The 23,945-nt window shown below is 42.2% G+C and overlaps 1 protein-coding gene across 1 annotated transcript; it reads left to right on the forward strand.

The window, feature by feature from the left end:
• The first annotated feature begins 837 nt into the window (after nt 1-837).
• LOC146176543 (cholesterol 7-desaturase nvd-like) lies at nt 838-23,713 on the forward strand. The gene is made up of 7 exons (XM_084581005.1): nt 838-973; nt 4,613-4,718; nt 6,075-6,198; nt 11,442-11,630; nt 15,408-15,829; nt 19,512-19,685; nt 23,406-23,713. The coding sequence occupies exons 1-7, from the start codon at nt 915-917 to the stop codon at nt 23,568-23,570; spliced, it is 1,239 nt and encodes a 412-aa protein (XP_084437131.1). The 5' UTR covers nt 838-914; the 3' UTR covers nt 23,571-23,713.
• Nucleotides 23,714-23,945: the final 232 nt, after the last annotated feature.

Below are 23,945 nucleotides of genomic sequence, written 5' to 3' on the forward strand. Positions count from 1 at the left end.
GCACCGTTGCTGTTTCATATCTTTTTTTTTTTTTCCTAAAGCCAACTAACTCCGCTTTCAGGACCGTATTTGGCACTCAATATTTCAGGCCACATTTTCAATTCAGGTAACTGAAAGAAGTGTGCAAAATTATCCAATTTTTTAACGCCACTTTACCTAAATAGGTAAATTTACTAATTTTCGCTAATCAACTACTCATTACGCTATTTAACGGACATATATCCCACCATTAGAGACATCACCTAAGCACTTGCCAATTTAATTTTCAAATACAGATCTTTAAAAAATGAAAAAAAAACTGAAAAATCGGTCGTTTCATTCTCTAATTCCGGGAGGAAACTTCGGTAAGTAGGCGTCTTTGCGTTAAAAAAACGCATCCTGTCTCGTTCCTTCTTTGTCCCCGTCGGCGGCGCTGTCTCTTTTTTACGGCAACTACTGAGGCGTCGGCGCACTGCTAAGCCGCCAAAAGGCATAACCAGTACGCACGTGACGTGGGTACTCAATAAAACACGTGGCAGTGCTATGTGAGAGCAGTACTTGGCAGAAACCATTAATATTGGCATTTGAAGCGGTCAGCGCGATAACTATCGGACGCAGACTGTCCTGTGAATTTAAATATCTTATACCAGGATATACGGCCAGCACGCTCTGAGGCAGGCTTCAATGAAGCCTTAGTAGGTAATGCTCGCTCCTAATTGTCATTCACACCACTGATAATCTTATCACTATGCAAATTAAACTAAGAACATTAATCAACAATGAATAAAAGCAATAATGCTTACGGAAAGCGCAGTGACCATATTAAGAATCAGAGGGTTTAATTCCAAAGAAACAGGCGTCGTTATAGCCATCCCTTTCCCCTCCATTCGTTCTAAGCGTTGCCAACACTTTGGATTTGCATTGCATCGGCCGTCATGGCAGAGAAAAGGCCGTTGCAGCAGTGTGCGGACCTGCAGCGATTTAAGAGTTCAAGGTGAGTTTCCATATTGTTCTTCTAAAGTACAAACATAAAGCCGTTGGTAAGCATAAAGTTGTTTTGAGAGACCAAAAAGTGCTGCTGATTATGTACGTGTGATTAGCGCCCAGCTCAAATGCAGCTGATGGTACTTAATCCGTAGCACGGATGAGAGAGAAGAGTGTTGAGCCGGCGCTCCTGGACTGTGTTTCGTCGGTATTCATGGTCGCGTATATCTTTTTTGGCTGCCAGTAGCCAGTAGAAACTTCACTTTTTACTTCTTTTCCATGTACTTACACGGTGTGCATTTTCAGTGGGTACCAGAGCTTTGCGGCATTACTTCACTGCGGTGGCCGATTTATTATCGAATTCAGATCTCAATGGGCCTGTTGCCAGACGTTTACCACACATTAATGTTATGTCCCGTTTTGAAAGGTTGTATATATATTCTTCACTCCCTGAGCCATCAGCCGCTACTTGCCAATTCGGACTTCGAAACTAAGTTTAAATTTTGTTTGAACTATCCTACATGTAACAGCTCGAGGCAGTGTAAGATCTTGGTGACGCTCTCGCACTGCAAAATGTATTTCCTCAATCTTCATTTACGCCCCTCTGGATTCACGCCCCCAATTTTTTGTGCGTCAGGCGACGATGCGCAATTTATAGAGCACTGCGTCGTCCCCAGGCTCTATGCCTCCTCTTGGGCTAGCCTGGGCGAGCATTGCTAAATATTCATGCTCGCAGAGATTTATTGTTTAGAGTCGCTGTCCTCCTCTCCTTTGGTGCAATGTTCAAAGGAAACGCCCTAAAACCGGTTGGTGAGTCACTTCATCAGCATACAATTGCGCCTCTCTGTATTTTACTCACAGGTGTAAATTGCATTTCTATCTTGATTACTATCCCTATCGTCTCAATATTTTTTTCAAAAATGTTTTTCAAAAAAGAAGAACGCTCTCTCACACGCAGCTAATGCTTTCGCCCAATATTTGGTTTATTAGTGTTGAACCGTCGTAATTTTTTTTCTTTGTAATGAACAACAAAATCGGCACGCCGAAATTCAATAATAAACTTATAAATGGACAGGTTTGCTGTACCTAGGGAAGTTTAGCGCAGCATTGAAATGCAGCCAATGCATTGCTCGATGACATTAATCGATGCCAATACTGTTAAAATCAAAATTTTCGGAACACCTTTAAATTGGGAGGCAGATGTGACTTATTGTCCTATGTCGTTGTGATCATGTTAACGGGAATCATCTGCTTTCAAACTGAAACAAACATTGTCTGCGCACGATTCAGCCGGTAGCACCAGGTATTTTAAACTGGTTTTAAAACCCAACCAACTACATTTCTAAATATAATTGCAGAACAGCTATGGCGCGATATATGATACTTAGATGAACCTGATTAAAACGGTTTAAGCTTATGCTGCATAGTGCTCCAGCTTAATTTAGTCGTGCGCTCAGAACGATTAAGTCAGCCTGCGATCAAGCCGGTGATTTTCATATTTGAAAAAAAAAAAAAAAAAAAAAAAACAGGCGTCCGCGGATAATTTTAGGATACCGTTAGGAACGTCTTTGTAAAGACTTCTAAATGTGAGATGCGTAACAGAGATTCACTTCTGAGTTTCGTTTCGCGCTCACAGCAAGCAGTTAAGGGTGCCATTGAAAACGATAAGGGTGTGGATTCTAAATATAGATAGCCTAAAACTAAATGTCTGCCCTGGGTGGATATAAGGACATAAGAATTTTTATATGGCCTCCAGACAATATACAAAACAATACAATACAATACAATATACAGTGAGAAGCTTTTCCCCATAATTTGTAGAAAATGTTTGGGTTCTTCGTCGCTACCTTCGCCATGTACCTAATTCAACTCACCCACGTTTGCATCTTACTGTGGAAAGTATCGAGTTTACTATAACTATCTACCTACATTTGAATTTGTGTCCCAATTTCAAATAAATCCGCAAAACGATAAAGCACTGTACAAGGTAATTACAAAATTTCCTTAGGAAGCTTGGCTAGCTAATGGCTTGTTAGGCGCATTTAATTCCCAGTAACCCTACAGATGCCGATTTGTTTTGTTTTTTTGCTTGAATCTATGCATGAACAGCCGCAGATTGCAATGTTTACTTGCTCGCTTAAGTGCGCGGTGCCAAACAAAGCTGGTTGTTTTGACGGTTATGGAGCGTATTTCCCTGCAGAATTGGCAAATTCTTATCACAATTGCAGAGGCACAACTATTACCGGAGCGCAGTACACGTGTCCTTAACAATTTTAGACAACAAAGAGTTCACGCTATCTCAGATACAGCAGGCGTAGTTGCTGGACGTTTTCTGTGTCTGCTACTATATAATGTGCCTCCCGATAGTATTTATTTTTCAGCTCTTCCATGCTAATGTTTCTATTGCGCCGACCTTCGTTCGCTCCTCCATGACAGCGTGTCTCTACCAGCGCTCATTTGGCAGGTGACATGGCCGGCCACTCACTGGTCGGAGGGTTGAGCGACGTCATGGGACCGCATGATGTAGCCAAGTTGGTAGGGGTTGCCTAGGCCAGGCATACATGTTCGGATTACTTCTTTAAAGCAGGGCTTCAAATCATTATCGGGTGGTATTTCGGGCGATGGCTTAGATAACTAATATACATTAACTATTATGCGTGACGCGAAGCCGGAGTGCTGTCTTACGTAATTTGCATTTGGCCAGTGCACACTAAATGAGCAGCCTTTTTTTTTCTCCTACCAGGAGTCTGGCTTACTGCAAAACCGATATTTCTCTGTATAAAACTCTGGCATACATTATGTTTAGCGCTGCAATTTTTTCTAATTATGCACAAAACACTTTAGCTCTGTACACTGGCGGTAATAAGTTTCGGTAGAGAAAAGGCTTAAAGTAAATATTCTGGACATCACAATACAAAGGGAACAGGATTAATGGGGAGCCTAGATCTGCAAGCGAATGTTTCAAAAACCACGGTTTGTGGGGTTTAACTCCTCAAAGCGAATCAGGCTACGAGAGACATCGTAGTGGAGGGCTCCGGAAATTTGGAACAGCTGGATTTCATTGACGTGTACTGACATCGCAAAGCACGCGGGCGCCTTGCATTTCGCCTCCATCTAAAAGCGGCCACCGTAGCCGAGATTCGATCCCGCATCTTTGGGAACAGTCGTCGAGTGCGCTAATCACTGCACCACGCCGGCGGAGCTGAATTTATCTTACTGTCGAAACATTGGATAGCACTTCTGCTGTGTTCCCTCAGCCATAGTGTATTTTGTTTTGCGTTGTACGGTTGTCATGTCAAATACTAACCAGATAGAATCACTATTCTCTTATATCCACTACTGTGGTATAAATCTCAGATTAGACGGAAATGTGCCAACATTTACAGTACTGCAGTGGTGCAAAAATTTAATGGAAAACAAGGTATGCCCAATGTATGTTGCAAACCTTTACAGCGCTACGCTGCCTTCACGATAACGGCACGGCGTTCTATGAGATATCTGCTCAATGGTGTTTCAACTCTCTGCGGCGTTTTCTGTTATAATTTTTGGTATTTATCGCATTATATAAGGCGTATTCCTTGCAATTTGAAAGGACAGAAATCTGAATTGTGCAAAAATACTTTCTGATATGTTTTTATTTCAAAACCAGCTTACCGTTCGACACGGGCCCTGATGTGGTGGGGATTGGAGTGGCAACCGTCGTTGTCTTTTCTGCATTCATTTATTTCAACCGGAGCCAGGCAAAGAAGAGTAAGGTAAGAAGAACAAGAAACGGTGAGAGAAAAAAACGGAATAGTGAAAATAAGGCAAGACGTGCGCCCAGAAACAGCCACATGCATTTCCGGGCTCAAAATGCGAGCTCGCGATACTGTTCAAATGTAAATATAGCTTCGTTTATAGTAAATGAAGGCGTGGTAACTTTGAAATGTTTGAGTGGACACCTGAAGCTCGCTGTAAGTAAAGGTATAAATGTGGGAGTGAAAGAAGATAGCGAGAAAGTGTGTAAACCTTATTTAAACAGAACGAAGCCGCCAAGCCTTTGAAGTGAGGCAAGGCTGACTGTAAGGAAATGCGTGTGGTCGAAATAAAACTACAAACCTATCGCATAATAAGCGACTCGTACCACTTTATTCGTTGAACAACAACTTCGAACACATATATAAAATGTAGCAGCTGCCAAACATCATTCTAATTGTAGTTCACATAAAATGTATTACCCATTAGCAGCAACACGCTTAGCACGGGCCAGCAGTTGGGATGGAATGTTTGATTAACTTGACAGAGAAATGAATTTTATACCATTTATTAATAGGCTGATGCCGGTGCCTATGCTGAAGGCAATAATAAACTTTATGAGGGTTTTTGTATAAGCCAAGTTAAAATGTCATTACTGTCTATCAGCCCTAAGTCTTAAGTTTCCTTTCTAGCTTGGCTTGCTTGAGCTTCAGGAAACATGGTGGGTGGCAATGACATAGACAACACTTTCTTAGCACAGGTATCTACACTAGGACAAGCACTTGATCCTCGAAAATACACTTGGTAGAATAATTAACACAACCTTCGGGTGGCAAAATGAAAGCGTTATGTTTTGTTCGGCCGCTTTTCTGTGACTGAAGTTAGTTTTGTGAGAAGGCTCGTCTGCGTTGTTTGTTGGGTCCAAACGTCGTTCCGAACACGTTCCGAACGTCGAGCTGCACTGGAACCATAGAGCGCATAATTTCATGCAGACATCGAAAGAACTGTTCTCCGCGCCGTTGTCTTCAGCCTTCCGCATGCGTGCCTCGACCACGACAGCGTTCCCTGTCTCCACGGCCGCTCACCTATTCACAGCGCTTGGCATTGATGGATAGTTACCGGGTCTAGGCCGGCTCGATGCGACGCTGTCTAATCCGGGTGTAGCGCGTCTTTCATTGACGCAAGCATGCGCGCCTCGTTCAGGCGCATATGCCGTACGATGGCGTGGTGCGGCTTCATTCTGGGACCACGGCGGCCTTAACCACAACAGTGGTCACCGAAAGAATTTTGTTTGATGTGGTTAGTTAGGCCTAGTTGTCGAAGGTAAAAGAGTATTAAGAGTGTGGATGCGTTTTTTTTTTTTTGTATTTATCAAGGGGCGCCAAAAGGTACGGACGGTGGGTCCAGGAGATGTGCCTCCTGTTTTTCCAAACGGCTGGATTCCCGTGCTTGAGTCATCAGATCTCAAGAAGGGAGAAGTGAAACCAATCAGCGTGATAGGTGAGTTAGCGCGGTAACGTTTAGTCGAAAAGGATCCGCCCTTATCTTGGCAATCGTTTTCCACCTCCATCCTCTACAGCTCGTAACATTTGCAACAGATGGTCTACTTCCTAACAACAGTTGTGCCTCTTTTTTGGGTGGTGTCGCGCACGTACAGCGGTGGTGTCGGTGAGGAAGTTGGGAAATTTGGGATTTACCCTTTCCTCAATTAGGGAACCTCTGGCAGTGAAGACTTATAGGCCACAGTTTTTATCGCTGGATTTTGCTTGATGAGTGCACACTAAAAAAAAATACGGAAGACAATATCGTAGAATAAAGATCAGGATAGTAACCTCAGTAGGACCTGCTCTTTTTTTGCTTTACATTTTGCAGTCTTAGGCAGAGCATGAGATACGCTAGCAGCATTCTGGTCTACCTATTACGGGATGCGTCAGAATTTTAGCTCAAGCATCGAAACGCCTGCAACCCGCCGTAGGCGAGTGGTCCGTAATAATGTGATTACCTGGAAATGTTTAACAAGCATCGACGTCGCAAAACGAGACGCAATCTCTGTCTGTTTCTATCAAAATGCGGCTTCCGCTGAACAAGCCTTGTATTCATGCTCTGCACTCGAGCTCTTACCCCCTGCGCTACCATGGCGGGTAATCAGTTTAAAAAGGTACCGAAAGTCAACGCAAAGAAGACTAATATTGTACCGAGAAATAATTTTTTGAGTCAATTGTAGTTTGTCTGTATTTCATTGAGGTATGTCATGATATATCAGGATATGAATCACTGTTAGATGTAGTCGCTCTTCGTATACTTTCGTATTACCCGTCACCTGCAATTACTGTTATCATTACTCATACTTCCTCTGTTAACCGTATGTCCGAATATACACGCATTGTTAACTGGTGCTTCTAACAATCGCAAACGATTACGGATAGTTTCCGCCTTCATGGCATCTTTACTGTTTTCGCATTAACAATAAGTTCAGGAATCTTTGTAGCCTAACTCACTATATTCTGTACTTTTAATGTATATATGATTTCAGTTTCGACTCTCCAAACTTATGAAGAGTTGTCGTGTATTGAGTGTTCCTTGTGCGGGAGTCACCATCAGGCTCTAGCAATTGGTACAGATTATATAAATAAATAAAATGAGTGATATTCAAAGTTTTTCACAGTAGTTTTGCAAAAAAAAAAATTAATAATGAACACAGCCAAATGACTGCAAAATTAAGAGTTGCCGCCATTGGCAATTTGTCCTCGCGCTGTGCAACAATAAATCTGACCATATGAAAGAATTTAGCAGATTGAACTGAATTTCTGAGACATATTCTTTTTTTGCTTACTAATCAGCAAACCGCACTACAAAATTGTGTACGTACTAATCTGTTCACGCCTCTAGAGTTGGTGTGCATCCAGCAACGCAACTGTTATCCATCTCAGCTGTTCCTGTGTCGACTGCCAACTGATTGGGGTAGAAGACCACTTCCATTCTCCACGCAGGCAACTTGATGCTTTCATTTTTACATCTTCATGTTAAACCAATACCACCTCGAAAAACAAGAAAAACTGGTCTCTTCCCTACAAGACTGACGTACAGTGGTGGTCGGCGTCTTCGGGGTGGCGACTGCAGGTCTTGCGGCTGGCTATTGCATTGATCTTGCAGGTGTTGCGGCTGGCTATTGATCTTGCGGCTGGCTATTGCATCTAAGCAGCTAAATTATTATCATCATTGTATTCATTGCTAAATGCCTTTGCCCTCGTGGTTTCAACTACGCTCTTTCTGTCACCAAGTGCTGAAGAAGAGCAGTCCCTGAATCACATAGACGCACTTTGATCTCACCACCAAGAAGATGTTTACTTGCACATTTTTCCCGGCACGCTGAGCACATTGACGTGTCTGAAGGACAGCGAAGAATGTTATTCATCATGGTCACGTTTGCAGCTGGCAAACTACCCTCAAGGAAATAAAACAAAGCTATTACTTTTGTTGAAACAAATCAGTGGGGCGGGTACAAGGAAAGAGCAAGAGTGTATGCAATAAGTTGCTGGCTTTCAAAGGTGAATTTATTAAAATCATCACTCCTAATTGCCACAGATATGGTCGATGCAAAAAGAAACAGGTAAAGAAAAGGACCTGAAATCAGGCAGAAACGTGCACCTTACATATTGAGCAGCGCACAACACCACAATCAAGGTAAAGTGAAGCAACGTGTACGACGAGATCTCGTTTCACGCGTTGCTTCACTTTCATCCAAGCTTAGGTAAAGTAAAAAACGATTTATTCATTTTGAACAGCGATCCAAGGCGGTCTAACGCAAATACGTAATAAATAAGCAATGAGTCTTTAAAGAAATAAAAACTTATGTTGTTTTTAGGCTAAAGGGCAATAGATAGGCAGTAATTGGGATGCTGTTATTTTTGTAACGTGCAGCTTCACAGAGTACGAGGCTACTACTCTAAATAAATGCTTGCGGTAAATCATTGCCCTCCTGCTGCATGCCACTGTGCGCGTTATTCTCAACGTCGTCTGTACTGTTCTGAATTGCAGAACCAACCTCTTCAATCATCAAGTCTCACGAAGATTGTTTATCCGAACATTTATTGCAACGTACATATTTTAACAGCAGTTCTGAAGGATCGCTATGCAAATAATAATTCTGTTTTATTCAATGTATTTTAGCGATGAGAATTGAGCCTATATTTCTGTATGGTTCCCTCCCTGTACTGAACCTCATATAAAGGGTTAACAGCGTGAGTATATATAAAATTAAAAGTGAAGAACCAATTCACGCATGGCTATTATTTAAAATGAAAAATAGAGGCCGGGCACATAAATGACAAAATTATCAACGTTCTTGCACATTTTAGCTATGTTCGAAAACGATCTTGATGGATTAGAATTAACGGTGTTTAGTATGCACGAAGAAGCATTTCGCAAGGCCAATATAAGAGGTGTCAGTGCTGTTTCAAAGAAAACACTAATATCATGTAATACTCACGAGTGCTTTTGTAACTGCCACGTGGAATATCGCCATCACAGATATACCTAGTAAGAGAGACGGTGCCAACGGAAGAAGAAATTATTAAAAACCACTGCCTGCAAATATCATTTCGTAAAATGTAAGCCGATGAGTGCTCATCATCACTTTTTTTCGTGCACTGAAGGAATCAAGGCAAGTAGATATGTATATGCTGCAGTTATCGCCGAGGCATTTCTTCACGAGGTTGTGAAAGAGGTTGGGGAAAATGTAATCACCGGTTCCGCATATATCAATCGAATACACGACAAGAATACTTAGCAGAACAAACGGGTTTCCATGGTGTACTTTGTTGAATTTCCTCTCCTGGTTCATAAACATCCCGGGCTGATTGCGAAGCCTCAAGAACTGCACACCCCTCAATGCACGCTAAATTTCATCCTATCCAACACAATTCCCATTTTAGTAATACATTGATACAATTCATTTCGCATGTTTCAGTTATTTACGCTTGCCACGTCAACCGAGGTTGGATGGCAGTCTCTGGTCCAAGCAGGCTCCTTGTATTCTCTACCGTACATATATTGCATTAATACTATATTCCTGGAAAGTGACGGGTTTTTATCCTCAGTAGTGAGGCGGTTAAGCTATCAGAGTATGTATATGTCCATCGTCGGTCTTCACTTTCATATCCACCCTGTTGCACACAGCCCAACGCTACATACGGTCAGCGTGAAATTGATCTAAATCCCTGAACGTTCCGTTGTTTCTTCGCTTGCTGAGAAAAAGGCGCAACAAAATATCAACGTATTTGATTCCGAACAAAGCCTCCCCTTTTCGTCGCCGAAGTACAGACCTAGCCTTTTTGACAAATGACATTGTTTGAACTCGCGCGCCAACCATAAGGTCGTGTCGAAGCGTGCTCTTCCTCGCAGTCGATGACCACCCTGTAGTAAGGCTACACCTTGCGCAACGCGCAAAATTTGCTCATGATATAGTGGATATACTTCATCAGGCGCCGCTGAGCACATCGACACCAACATCAGACGCTCTATGAGCGTCTCTGCAGGGGTATTAGTTGATAAAATATTCGGGGTTGCCGCCATGCGCCTCCATTGCTCCTGTACAAGATCGCGAAGGGAGGGATTAAGAGACCGGTGATATGGTCATGATCACGATACATGTTAAGTCATTACATAGCTCAGCCTGAAGAAACCAAAAAAGGTCATTCAACTTGATAATTGTAAATGTTCTGCTAGCGCATAAACTTGGCGTTGACATCGTCAAGATAAAGAAGCCAAAGCTGCCGAACAGGAAGCGCTGCGCTGACATCGACAAGAGGCAGATGTGAAACCATGAGAAAGTGATGATATGTGGTTTGACCTAAAGTGACTCGGACTATATATGAGGGATGCCGTAGCAGCTTGGTTTAAATTTTGATGAGCTGGATTTCTTTAACGTGCACTGACATTACACGATACTGGAATGCTTTGTATTTGGGTTCTATCGATACACATCCCCCATGGCCCGGATCGTATTTGGCTCCTCAGCTAAACGCCGTAACCATTGAGGCACACTGGCGTGGCTGCGTGTGAAAAACAATTTAGTGCTTGAGGGAGCATATTACATAAATGGCTATAGTATTTGTTCCTTCTCTATAGAAAATCAGCAAAGCGTTGCCGTAATAAGTGTGCATTAGGATTTGTGTATTCTTGGTACTAAGGCTCTTATTTTGTGCCACGCTGCTTGCGGTGACCGAGTTATTAGACCATTGGACGACTGAGCCAGAGCACAAGGCTTCGGCCCAAACGTTGTGATGGCGTTTTGATTGAGGCGAAATATGTCCGCGCCCTTCCAAATGGCGTCCCTTAAGCCTCAATCACTTAAACTACAAAACTACATTCAACAAGATAAACACAAGTAATAATGTGGTATTTCATGTTGACGTGACGTATGTGTTTCCTTTAAACGGTGAGGATTGATCGCACGAACCTGAGCTTGAAAACTTCACTTTCTTCAAGGTGCCCGTACACTATGGATTACAATGAATATATATTACGTCTCGACACTGTTCGAAATGAACGAAAATGGAGTGAATACTAAGTAAACTACAGCCCTAGAGAGATCCCAGGACTCCGATTAAGCAAATGCGCGGAGTGGTAAAAGGAGGGTGAGAGCATGCAGATCTCTCTATAGTTGTTATAACTAAGTTTTTTTAAATCGACTGATGTTCAATGTTATTAAGAGTGGCACCTTGTGCTTGCAACGCGTGCAGGTAAGGATCTCGTGGCGTTTCGCGCTAACGACGGAACAGCGAGGGTATTCGGCGCCTATTGTCCCCACCTTGGTGCTCACCTGGGAGTCATGGGTCGCGTAGTGGATGACTGCATCGAGTGCCCTTTCCACGGATGGAGATTTCAAGGGGACACTGGCGCCTGCGCCTACGTGCCTAACGCCGAGAAAGGTGAGATCTCTCGTTCGGGGAATGAGAACTAAAGATATGTGTGAGCAAGGCCAAATTCAAATAAATAATTATTATTTAACAGCGCGAACAAATGAGAACAATAAATAATGAATAACAACCAACTCGCCCAGCTTTCTGTCCTTCCCAAATAAATATGCGAGAATAAATAACAACAAAAACTTTCCAAAAATTCATTCTCCACCTGAAAACACACGATAAAGCGGCTCTATACAGCCAGCTTTGGTTTTTTAAATTTTTCTCATGAATTTCCTGTACTCGCTTTGCTCTTGGTACTAGCACCTTGAGGTGCTGTGTTTACCGCACATATATTCAACGCGAATGTAATAACTGCCGAAAAAAAAGCATTATTACCAATGAAGACCTTTCATTCAATATTGTAAGCATTGTTTTCTTCTACGCTGTGCATATATAAGGAAATCCTTAAATATGTAAGTCCATAGCTAATGCGCCACAAAATTATTTTTGCTATTTTGTTTGTTTTTGAAATTTTATGAATAAAATGAGTTGGTTTTCTTGAGTAATACATAGTTTACTCAGAGCGAAATATTTATCTTTTTAAATAATGTAGTTGCGGCTTTCTGAACTATGTGGCAGTAAATTCATGTCACATCAAGAGGCGCAAGGTCAATGCTATAACTTCTTGCATTTTGTGCTTCAAATAAACGCACACGCCCGCACGCACACGCATGCACACGCACAGATATGTGCACGCACGCACGCACGCACGCGCGCACGCGTCGGAAACGACGGCAGGAGCCGTAAAAAAACCTTCCTCGTAACTGCGGCATCACTTTAAAGCCTCGAGACGCTTCCAAGATAACAAAACCCGCTATTCTGGGCCATGCTCTCTACGATTAATCGAGTTGTCCGCACTTGACGAAGGATTTAAAATAACAGCTGGCCACGTGACAGCATTTTTGAAGGCCTACACATAAGGCGGAGTAAGTCGTAGCATGATAAAAACAACGTAGCTATCCTTTTTTGAGAATATCTACGTGTTTTGCTTTGGCACTTTGTCTCTCAAGCCAATAATTTAAAAATAGCTAATTTGTCTTCCCTAATTATACCACTGTAATGAACAAAAAATACTGAAGGTTAGCATAAGCGACTCTGCACATCCATGAATTGGTTGCACTGTGATATGGCAAACCGTATTTTTAAAAAATACTTGCTGCAGGTATATATATATATATATATATATATATATTAGATCTCTTAGATAGAACAATTGCCATTTGGTATTTTTCATTAAAATTCATCTATGAACATGAAGAGAATGGTCGTTATGGGCAAGCCTATTTGGTTACGGTATTTGGGAGAGATTTATGACCCTCTCAGAGAAACCTCAGCCTAACTAGCTTTCTTAATACTTAGCCTTGTTGTTTACAAAATCTACGTACGTAATAAACAACACCTAGCGCAGTGCCTCCACAGCCAACATTCAACTGCCTGAACTTCCCAACACCGCCACGACTCGCAGCTCACAAATCATGGAATGTAATCCTCCTTGGTAGCAATAAAAACAAAAATCTCCAATAAACCTGTAATTGTATAGTTTCCTGCGACACTTTGTCTAGGAAATTTTCAATTAAAGAAGCTTACATGTGTCAGCTAGCCTCCTTAAAGGGACAGTAACAGCATCTTTATGACTAGTTTCATCTTAGCAAAATTCGATCGCGCAGTATTTCATCATTTTACCGTCGCTTGTTCGGCAGCAAAATACGTATATATTGCTGTTATGTTTTTATTATAAATTGAAGAGGCTGTTTTTCCCTGCTGCTGTGGCGCAAACTCCGTTCACCTACGTAGATGTGGATAATGACGAAAACAAAGACGTAAATGCAGCCTCCGTGATTGCTGGGATGATAAAAGGTACGCTTTACAGCAGCCGAAATCAAAATTACCGCTGGGCGGTGCCGCCATGATTGCACCAGCCATACATCCCATTGCCGAGCTCCACAACAAAGTTCACAACGCCTACCTGCACTTCAGTGATCTCGACCCCGAGAACAGCGTGTTATAAGTCATATATGCTGAAGCGGTGCGGCAAAGAAGATTTCAAGAATGTCTGAACGCCGATGAGGCGACAATGTCGGTAGCAAGTGAATCTACGGGTGCGGAATCAACTGTCAACGGAAGCCCAGGCAGCTCTGTACTTGATTACGCAATCATGAGAGACTAGCGAAAATTGATAAACTGAATCACGCTCAGTTACCTCGGCAAACTTTGATACTTATAATTGATGTGGCACATCGGATGACACCACTGAATATAGCCAGTATGAAGATTCAGCACGCTGAGTGGGGATCGTTTACCTATGTCGATGGCTATTTCAACGCTTACGAAATGGGCCAGAAAAAGCTCAGTTACTGTGCACAAGTAATAATAATGCGAAACACCTCAGCTGCCTAAAGCGTTAAACCTTAAAGAATGCCAGTTTTATTTGAGCTGGCTAACTTAAGACATTTTGGAATATAGTGTAGCCCTCCCAGCTTTTCGCTGTCGGTAGTGTTACTGTGCTTTCCTGCGATTTTCATTCCGTTATATTTTTAAATGTGAATAAAAGCAAAAAAAACGTCGCCGTACCGCGTCCGTAGAGATTCGTGTATATCTCACAAGAGGCTTGCTCCAAATCCTGTTCTCTGCCATTTATTGTTTCTTCTTTTTTTTCTAATTAGGTACTCATGATATTTTAAACCTGATACTACTTTTTCAAGCCTTCTTTTTTATTTCGAAACAAATAGGGCCTACGAGTACCACAAGGTAAGCCTGCACGACAACTCCTCTCAGTAAAGTGCAAGCGTGTCTTGCACAATAGACAGTACAAAACCCGTATAAATTTTCGCAACATTTTGCAATAAGGACGCGCTTGCTGACGCTTGAACGTCTTCCCGATAAATTTGGAGCCCTTTGCTGGTATGCGTTAACATAGCCCGTCTAAAAGTAACCACGTGGGCATGCAACGCAAATAGCTACGACAGCGACGCATATAATCATGGCAAATCAGAACAAGCCGCTTGTGGGGCCGCCAAGCACATATATTCTATGCCGTCCAATGTTTTTTTCTCATTTTTTTTGTACTTGATGAAAGGGTGCATGCAGTTTGAAAAAACAATTACAAGAGTTTAACGCTGCTAAACCAAATATTGAGCGAAAGCATCAGCTGCGGGTGACCGAGCGTTCTTATCATTTTCTTCCTCAGCCCGTATATAAAGCTCCGCTTTAAAAAAGCCGCATGAACGTGCCTTAGTGGCCTACAGGGGTAACGTGAATGCCAGGGTCCTGGCAGGCTGATTCTGACATGAAACGAGAAACCCAAGTTGGCATCTCCTGCCAACTTAGCCGTGGCTCCGACCGCGCCATGCCGACCGCTTGAGTTGGTAGCCCAGCTCTCACCCTAGTGTCACGTGGTTTGTGACGTCACAGCGTCACGTGGGTATGACAAACGTGGCTACCGCCGCGCTACGCTGAAGGCTCGAAACCTAGAGTATTGCTTTCGCAATAAAAAACCATTAAACACCGCAGAGAAGTAGTCGTAATGCTTATTATACTCCGGGACATCTTGCAAGTCATGGCAATTGTGCTCGTGAAAATGGGCTCTGGCGGCAATACTTGTGTGTCTGCTCTGGCTCGTTTCTATATACCTTCTTCCAGTGAGAGATGTGTTTTTTTATTTGGAGCTGGAATTATGTGCATGCAAATCAATTTTTCTTTTCAGCGCTTCTTTTAACCAGAAGCTTGGTCCTCTCTCTACAGTGCCTGCGTTTGTGAAGGCGACTACATGGATCTGCAAAGAGCTTCTGGGCTACGTATTTATCTGGTACCATGCCGACGTGGAGGAGCCCTCGTATGACATTCCAACAGATGCACTGGAGAAGGGTCTCGAACGTGAGACCTCTTGGCGCTTCGAGCACAGAGTGTATGGTCATATTCAGGACATAGCTGAAAATGGTGCCGACATAGCCCACTTCAACCAAATACACTGGGCCAATGGTCTCGTCAATGGCACCGACTACAGGAAGAACCGGGGCGAGTCATGGATAGGCCGCATTTTCAAGCATAACTGGTCACCTGTTTGGAGCTACGAAAAGCACGTCGGCACAGTAACCCTGAACTCGTTCATCTCTGTCCTCGGCTGGAAGCCTGATTGTCTCCGCCACCAGACCACAGCACGCCAAGTAAGTTTTAGCTATCTTTTTGATGTATATCAGCTTTTTGTAGATGCATTACCATGAAGACCGCGCTGCATGATTGCATGGCACCCTGAAGCCTCTGCTGTATGAAGCTCCTACGAATTAGGTACCTGCTGAAGCGAAAGATGCTTATAACGCTCTAAAGTTTCAACAAGTCTTTGGTAGTGCAATTCAACGGTGCCAAACCATCAGCTTGAACGGCAGTAGTCTCTTCAGTACTGACTGATCTGCATGCTGCTGGAGTATCTAGTGCTAGCATCTGTCACCTTCATATGAGCGCTGCACAAACAGTGGGGTTTAGACGGCGCGTTATATCGCGAAAATAATTGTGCAGACACAAATTCATAAGTGTGACTTTATCTATTTACTATTGAAATTCGATCACTGTGCCAGTGACGAAATACCAATATTTACTCTGAGAGTTTTAGCCCTGCAAAATCGTCAAAATCTTCAGCTCCTGACAGCAACAGATTTGTTGGGGCTGCCCATTCGGGCTTCGTCACCTTCACTACCTCCGATTCCCAGCTTTACCCACCCCCACCGTTCAAAAGAGCAATCCATGAGCATTTTTCCACCCGTCCTTACCTGCACCCAGGCGCACCGCTCACATCCAGCGGGCGCTCAGGATACAATGGCGCTTTATAAAAAAGCTAAAAAGCCACGTTAAGTATATTTTGCACGAAAGGTACAATTACAATGCATTTACACAATTGAAGGAAAAATGGCAGAGGAAGGATACCAAAAACAGGTACAAGTCCGTTACTACCGTCTTCTATTAATGGCGCTTGAATTATGCTCCTTGTGGAAAATTTGCATACGTGTGGCATGCTGACTCTAGAACTTGTTTTCTTAATGCATCTGAAAAATTCGGCGCCCAAACTGGTCAGGAATTCATCGATCACTGTCAGAGCAACCTATACGTAGACATAAACGGAAAGCGAGGTGGGCGCGCTGCCAAAATATTTCGGAGGACAATTCAGCGGCTTAATTTCCTTTGAGGAAGCAGTAGAAACTAGCGCTGCGTTTCATAGCTCACGTAGTCCAAACTCGAATGCATCGTAAGTGTCCATCACATCTCGCATTCATATCGTGGTGACATACATCATGTGAAGTGCGTGCACTGATATTCAAAGAAAAAAATTGCTTCTATGTTCTTCACTTCTACAGCTTTCATAAAATATACCAGGCCCCTTCGGTTCTCTTCCGCTTTGAGACGACATTAAAATCATAACATAGCATTGTTACTGGTTCTTATGTTAGGAAAGGTTGAGGGTCACCGGAGAAGGGGTAGGCAGCGAACGCGATGGTTAGATGGCCTCCTCGGGGCACTGCAGATGAAGTTATGTAATGTTAGCAAGATAGTGAGAGACCGGAAAGCGTGGCGTGATATGGTCTATAGGATCACGAAGAGTCGGACACGACTGAACGACTGGACTGAACTGAACTGATTCTTATCGGTAACATTTAGAGACCTAGAAAGGATGCAATACATTAAATATGATTGGATTACAGAGGAGTGCTTTAATGTTTTCTTGGTCGGCTGGATAGTACCGAAAAGTTTTTAAATTTGTAGAATGAACTGCATCTTCTTTCCCGGTGTGGACAATCTTGTGTGAGCCAGGATTGTTTCTCGATGGTGTAAATGAATAAACGAGACAGAGGGAAGAATTCGCTGTCGGGAATTTCAAAATGGCCGCCCTGATTAGAAAAGTGGCAGTAGACCGAGGTGCGCTTGTAGGCAATGTAATATGAATTACAACGAAGATGCAGGTTCCTGTGCCTTATGGCAAAAATAGAGTTAAGCAATACACGTTTGTAGAAAGGCAGTTTTCAATTCCGCATGAATTTTGTTTCCAATAAAGCTAGAGGAATTTGAGCTTGTGTAAGCATAAACCTTATTCCTTAGATGCTACGTTAAAATAATATAGATTTCTAATCAATCGCGCAGGTGGAAAACGAGAGAATACGTCATTGATGTAAAGAATGTTTCTGTCATCCCTTATAAGCACCATCTCTCTCATAGCATTAAGAATGTGGCCGTTCATTTTGGGATTAGAGTGTTTTTTTTCTGCACCCTTCAAACATGGCTAGATTATGTTCCTCTGTACAGCGAAAAATTAATTCATCCCAGGCTATTGGCCCATTTCATTGTCATATTAAGCACTCATCACAGTATATCCCTTGCATGCGCGCTGTTGTGTATGAGTTGCATTTATCTTACGGTAAGCTGAATGTTTGCCAGACGGGCCGATGTATAAATGTAGGACTGAAGGAGAATTTGAAATCTATATCATCCGATACTAATTCACACGTGGCTGTGCATTGCAAAAAATGGAACGAAAGAACCAATAGGAAAGGGATTAAAGATAGACAAAGCTGCTACCCGCTGTTCTCACAAACTAGAATTCTTTTCCTTCATTGAAATAAGCTAACGATAGAAGTTAAGGAGGCCTACTTTATGAGGAAAAATGATGACAGATGCATCAGCCAGCCTTCTGTCTTTCTCGCAGAGTGTGAAGTTTTATTATTTGATAAAACTTTAAACGTAACGGTTTTTTTTACTACCTGGGGGGTTCCGCGCAGGTGCATCTCTTTGTTTCTTTGTTTATATATCTCGTCGGTTTGTTCAAATAAGCTTAGTTGTGAGTTTGCACTTATCGAGTAATTTAAGTGTTTCAGTTCAGTTCAGTCGTTCAGTCGTATCCGACACTTCGTGACCCTATGGACCATGTCACGCCACGCTTTCCGCTCTCTCACTATCTTCCTAACATCACATAACTTCATCTGCAGTGCCTTGAGGATGCCATCTAACCATCGCGTTCACTGCCTACCCCTTCTCCGGCGACCCTCAACCTTTCCCAACATCAAATCTTTCTCCAGCGACTCCTATCTTCTCATCAGGTTACCATAGTAGCTGAGCTTTCCTTTAAGTATTTAGGCGTCCTCTTTTTTAGCGCATTGCATTTTTCAATCATGCCTAATTACACTCTCGCCCAGCTTTCTACCTTACTTAATTCGAGCGGGTTGATTCAGGTTTCTAGGACGCAGCACTAAGAAAACAAGAACGTTGACTACGTCGCGTTAACATTTATGTTGAATTTGTTCTCTTGAGCGCCGTTATTTTACTATTCTCTCCACGGCCAGGTTTAATCCCGCCACAGTGAAGCGTTAGCTTATTATCAGAGTACTTCAGCTCTTGTCCATTATATTTAGGCCGGCGTAACATGCCTCATTGCTGATGCTGACAAGAAACAATTGATTGAGTGGCCCTTGATTTTAGGATGTTAATTCCTTGATTTTCCGCTGGTGGTCTTCCTAACCCCACGTCGAGGGAGCGAAGAGTTGTCGCATTAGCGTCCATCAGTGGAAAGAAAAGATAAACGCCAGCTAAGGTCCCTTTCGATATTGCACTGCTGGATTTCTAGACGGAGCAAAAATCATGGCTTGTTAACGCTCGCGAGCACTGGAGCTTTTCTGCTCGAGAGAAGATCTTGTGACCGCCTTCCGGAGGGTTTCCGCGATGCGAGTGCATGGTAGCCAACTGCATAGCTTGCCGTACTCTCAACAAAATGGCGCAGATTGTGTGAATTACTAGCGAAAGGCTATTAGACGTAGCCGCGGGAGTCGCATCCTCATTGTTCCTCATAATTCAAAATAAATGACGCAGATTGGTCCTGCCCTCACCATCATCCACATCCGCGGATCGGGTACCAATTACATGCTGGTCCAGGCACTGATTCCAGAGGGACCCTTCAACATAAAGGTTGTACACCGAGCTTACTTCGCGCCTGGAATGAGCTGGTTCCTCCGGAAGCTTTACATCATCGGACTCCGAAATATGGTATGTAAACAAGTTTTGATGTCCTCTAAAGTACTTGTGATGTGCTACGAAGCCAACACTTTGGAAGGGAAAGAATGAAATAGAAAGATTTGTAAACAATTTCGATTTTCTGTAATAGTTACCGAGCCATAAAAAGCAGCTGCTACCCGAGCTATTTTCGCGAGTTATGACGTCACGAAAAATGGGTCTAAGGCGGCTTCACTGTGTCATAACTCCGCGCATTCTGTTGTGTCCAGCAAGAAGCAAAATGGGCCTTCATACCACTGTCTTTTGCGGGTAATCTCATACACCGTTACGTTTTATGGCTGTTTCACTAAAAAATATCAGTAAGAAATTTGCGCGAACGTTCTGTCCGACAACCTAATGCACCAACAACTCCTCTAAAATGTGCAAGTAAACGTAAGAAGCTCTACTTCTTGTGCCCCGCGCTTAGCATCACAACACCGGTACTGACTACACGTAAATATAACATCAGTGACAGACTATTTGAAGAAGTGTACCGTAATCTCTTTTTTTGGCTTAATAAAAATGAATTATTATCTTTTTTTTTTACTTAAATTGCTTATTAAATAGATTCTAAACGATATTTATACTTGTTCAAGAAAGGGTATCTAAATGCTCAGCGTGAAAGCTCTTTTAGGAAAAGAATAATGACATGATGTTTTCATTGTTCGTGCTCAAGACCGTTGTTCAATATATGTGACTACGTAGTGTAATTCCCTGTGGCTACATTGGGGAAATGTCCAGAATAGTTGCTTTGTGCTCAGTGTTATTTACACTACCTGTGGTGTTGCTTCCACTCCAAGAGCTCTCCGTGACATAGGTTCGTACACGCGCCCATTACGGGTGCATTTCGCCTAGACTGTTACAATCCGTTTGTTTATTTATTTATTTCACTTTTTGACAGCAGAAAAACAGAATGCCTAATTCAGGATGAGAAGCTAAAGGGAGTTGGTGCCTGACGAGGCCTCTGTCCCTAAGAAGTTTGGGCTGACGCTGCGCCATATATTTATATAACAATGTCTTTCTTAACAAGACCAGGTATATAACGCAACGCTGTTCTACAATTACAAGAAATGTTCACACGTACAAGAGCAAAATATAACACACCACACATTACTTTGTATCAGGTTAATTTCGATCAACATATGACAGATGTAAATGTGTAATAGCATGCATTGCATTTGTTGAAGGGGAAAACATTTACACATAACTTAAAATGAACATATAAACAAGGTCACCCGAAAAGATGCGCAGTAGACATCCTGTGTTACCCAAGAATTATTTTTCTAAAGGAAGGAAGTTCATTTCTGTGTATGTTTTATAGCAGAGGAACCAACTGTATCAATAATATGGCGTTTTAAACATATGTGCTGTACATTCAAAGTTTGCATTCCCTGAATTTTACTTAGGGTGGCAGGTAGTTTATAAGCCAATATTTGCTTTCCATAAGTTGTCTTTACATTTATTATGGGGAGTTCGCGGTTCCTTAAAATATACTGAGAATTTTCCGAGTCTTAGTTTTGTGAAATTCCATCTGGTGTATTATTTCGATAGCCTTAAATATTATCATTGATCCGCCCTTACTATGATGTGTTTTTTGAACAGAGGAGCTGTTCTTATTTCCTGTAGGCTTCCATGATTATTTAAAGCATCGCGATATTTATTGCACAAATTCGTCAGTCTAGTGTAATTGTATTGCGTAGTGGTCCCCCAGACAGTCAAGCCTTACGTTAATCTGGAGTAGAAAATGGCAAAATAAATATCCTTTTAAACCAGACAGGTATCATAAGAGATATCTTGTACATACATCCAACTGTACTGGCTACTTCCGTGCCTGAGTGTTTATGCCAGTAGACCAGTTAAGATCTCCATAAAGCCAAACCCCGAGGAAATTTTGCTGCTTTACTTTATTCATTAAAGTGCCCTCAAATTTCACAGCGAGTTTATTAGGTAAAAGTTCGTTGATAGGACGCAATGTGATATATGTTGTTTTAGAGGCATTTAGTCGTCGACTATTGTTCCTTAACCAGTTTATATGTGTGCAAGATACGTGTTTACAGAAGATTCTAATGTCAATAAGTTATGTGAAGAGAAGAAAATATTAGTGTCTTCACCGCACATTACAACTTGAGCCTACTATCTTGACAATGTCAATAAAATAAATGAGAACCAATAATGGACGTAATATGGATCCTTGCTGTTCTCTTCGTTTTAGCTTCACAAGCCTTGATACTGCGTCGCTAGACTTGACAACCTGCAGTCGATCGCTCCGATAATAACTAGACCAACAAGAGTCATCACACGGCTGTGACGTTGCCCCATAGTCGGATTGCTAGGCTCCCACAACGTCTGTAGGTATTGGGCATTTTGCTTTAGGCATTCGGAATTAGCAAATAACAGTAATCGACACAGAGAGCTTTTTTGCTGAAAAAAAAAAGCATTTTTTTCTCATATATTAGACTTCATTTTAGCAATCAGGATGTCTATAGATTCTTCATCGAAATTGTCTTAGGTGTGAGCTATTTATTGCCAAAGACGCAACATATTGCATTTTTGTGCGGTCTCTCCCGCTCGCTCACCACAGAGCGTTGAGAAGAACTCTTACATCGAGTTATAATTATCGCTCATAATGTGGTTATGGTGGTGCTTTTTCAAGAGTACCGCAAGTGCCTATGACCATCACTTTCTGGTTTAGTTAAAACATATACTGATTATATTTATTGAAAAGCAGTTTTCTGTTCGGCTGATGACGAGATATTTTTTATTGTGTAAGGCGTTAACGCCTTTGAAGGCAGAGAAATGAAGGCAGAGAAACGTTTCTCTGCCTTCAATTAAATACAAAGCATTATGCAAGTAAAACAGGCCTTCTTTACAACTGGGAAATGTCTGTCAACCCTTTTCGGTGTCAGTTTGTCTTAGTCCCAATAACGTAATACATAGCCCTTCAATTAATGTTTACACATAACAAAGCTGTCGCACGAATTCAATAAAGCAAGGTGGCCATATTTAAATCTGAATAACATAAAATTAGCAGGTGAGTTAATATCGGAAAAAATTTTGAAAAGTGTTGACTTTTCATCAAACGCCGTTTCAAGACTATTCCTCCCGAAATTAAGCGTTTTTACTAAACTAAAGTACCTTTTCTTGTACAATTGCGTGTTTTGGTAACCTGGCAATTAGATAAGGTTATTTCTGATAATTTTTAACAGGTACACACCTTCGACGAACGATTCCTCTGCAACAATTATGACTACTTTTATAACGTTGAATTTCTTGAGGAAGGGTGTGGACAACATCTACTCGGCAGCTACATAAAAGTCAAACGAGTTTAGAGACGCTCGTTAGAATTTGTATTGTAATCCGGCCTGTGTTTCTTCTTTTTTTTCCTTTCAATGTTTCGTCTAAGGGAAGAGAGCACAGGTGGAAAATAAAGGAACAATTCCAAACATACGTCTTTCATAGTTTACGCCTTCCAACTTCGGCCGATGGAATGATGTGCACTATAATATATGTGCCAAACTTAAGTGTACTTTCAGAAATTGTTGTTGGGTGTTTAACGCTTGCCATTTTTATCTCATTGAAACACTTAATTGCCGTGTTTTGTTTCAACCTTAAAGAATCAAGATGTACTCTCTCCGTCGGTGATAATTACTTTGGGTGATGCAGGTATAAAAAAAAACTGAGTAAATCTACACCCATTCCCTTATATCTTCGCAGGTGGACAGAGACGCTATTATATGGAACTCCAAATTGCTCCACAAGAAGCCGGCACTGTCGAAAGAGGAGCAGTCCATAGCGGCCTTCCGCAAGTGGTTCGCACAATTCTACAGCGCCAGCAGCCCCACGTGGCAGGAGATACGCGAGCAGACCCTAGACTGGTGACCCTTGTGGGCACTCTCTTTCCAACATTACAGTGCTATACCTGAACTTTTCACGTTTTCAGTTTTTTGCTCCTCTATCACTGTTCCACGAGGGAATATTCTGGCTTTTAAGATTCACATATAAAAGATTTAAGTCAATAGACCGGAGAAGCGACGTAAAAGCGTATTTAAAGGCAAGAAAAAAAAAATAAGCCATATGTCGAGTGAACACTATGGAGAAGGCGAATTTACACTCTAGACGCCATCGATAAGTTTCACTTCGCCCATTTGGCGCATCGAAATTGCGTTAGCATCACGTGAAAGCAGGACCACTGGCCATAGTCTACTACTTGCGCCACCCCGCAGCACTTGTATGAAACAAGCTCTCAGTTCACAT

The sequence above is a fragment of the Amblyomma maculatum genome, chromosome 10 (genome assembly GCF_055883805.1).
Source record: "Amblyomma maculatum isolate TAMU_Amacu chromosome 10, ASM5588380v1, whole genome shotgun sequence".
NCBI classification, from domain to species: Eukaryota; Metazoa; Arthropoda; class Arachnida; order Ixodida; family Ixodidae; genus Amblyomma; species Amblyomma maculatum.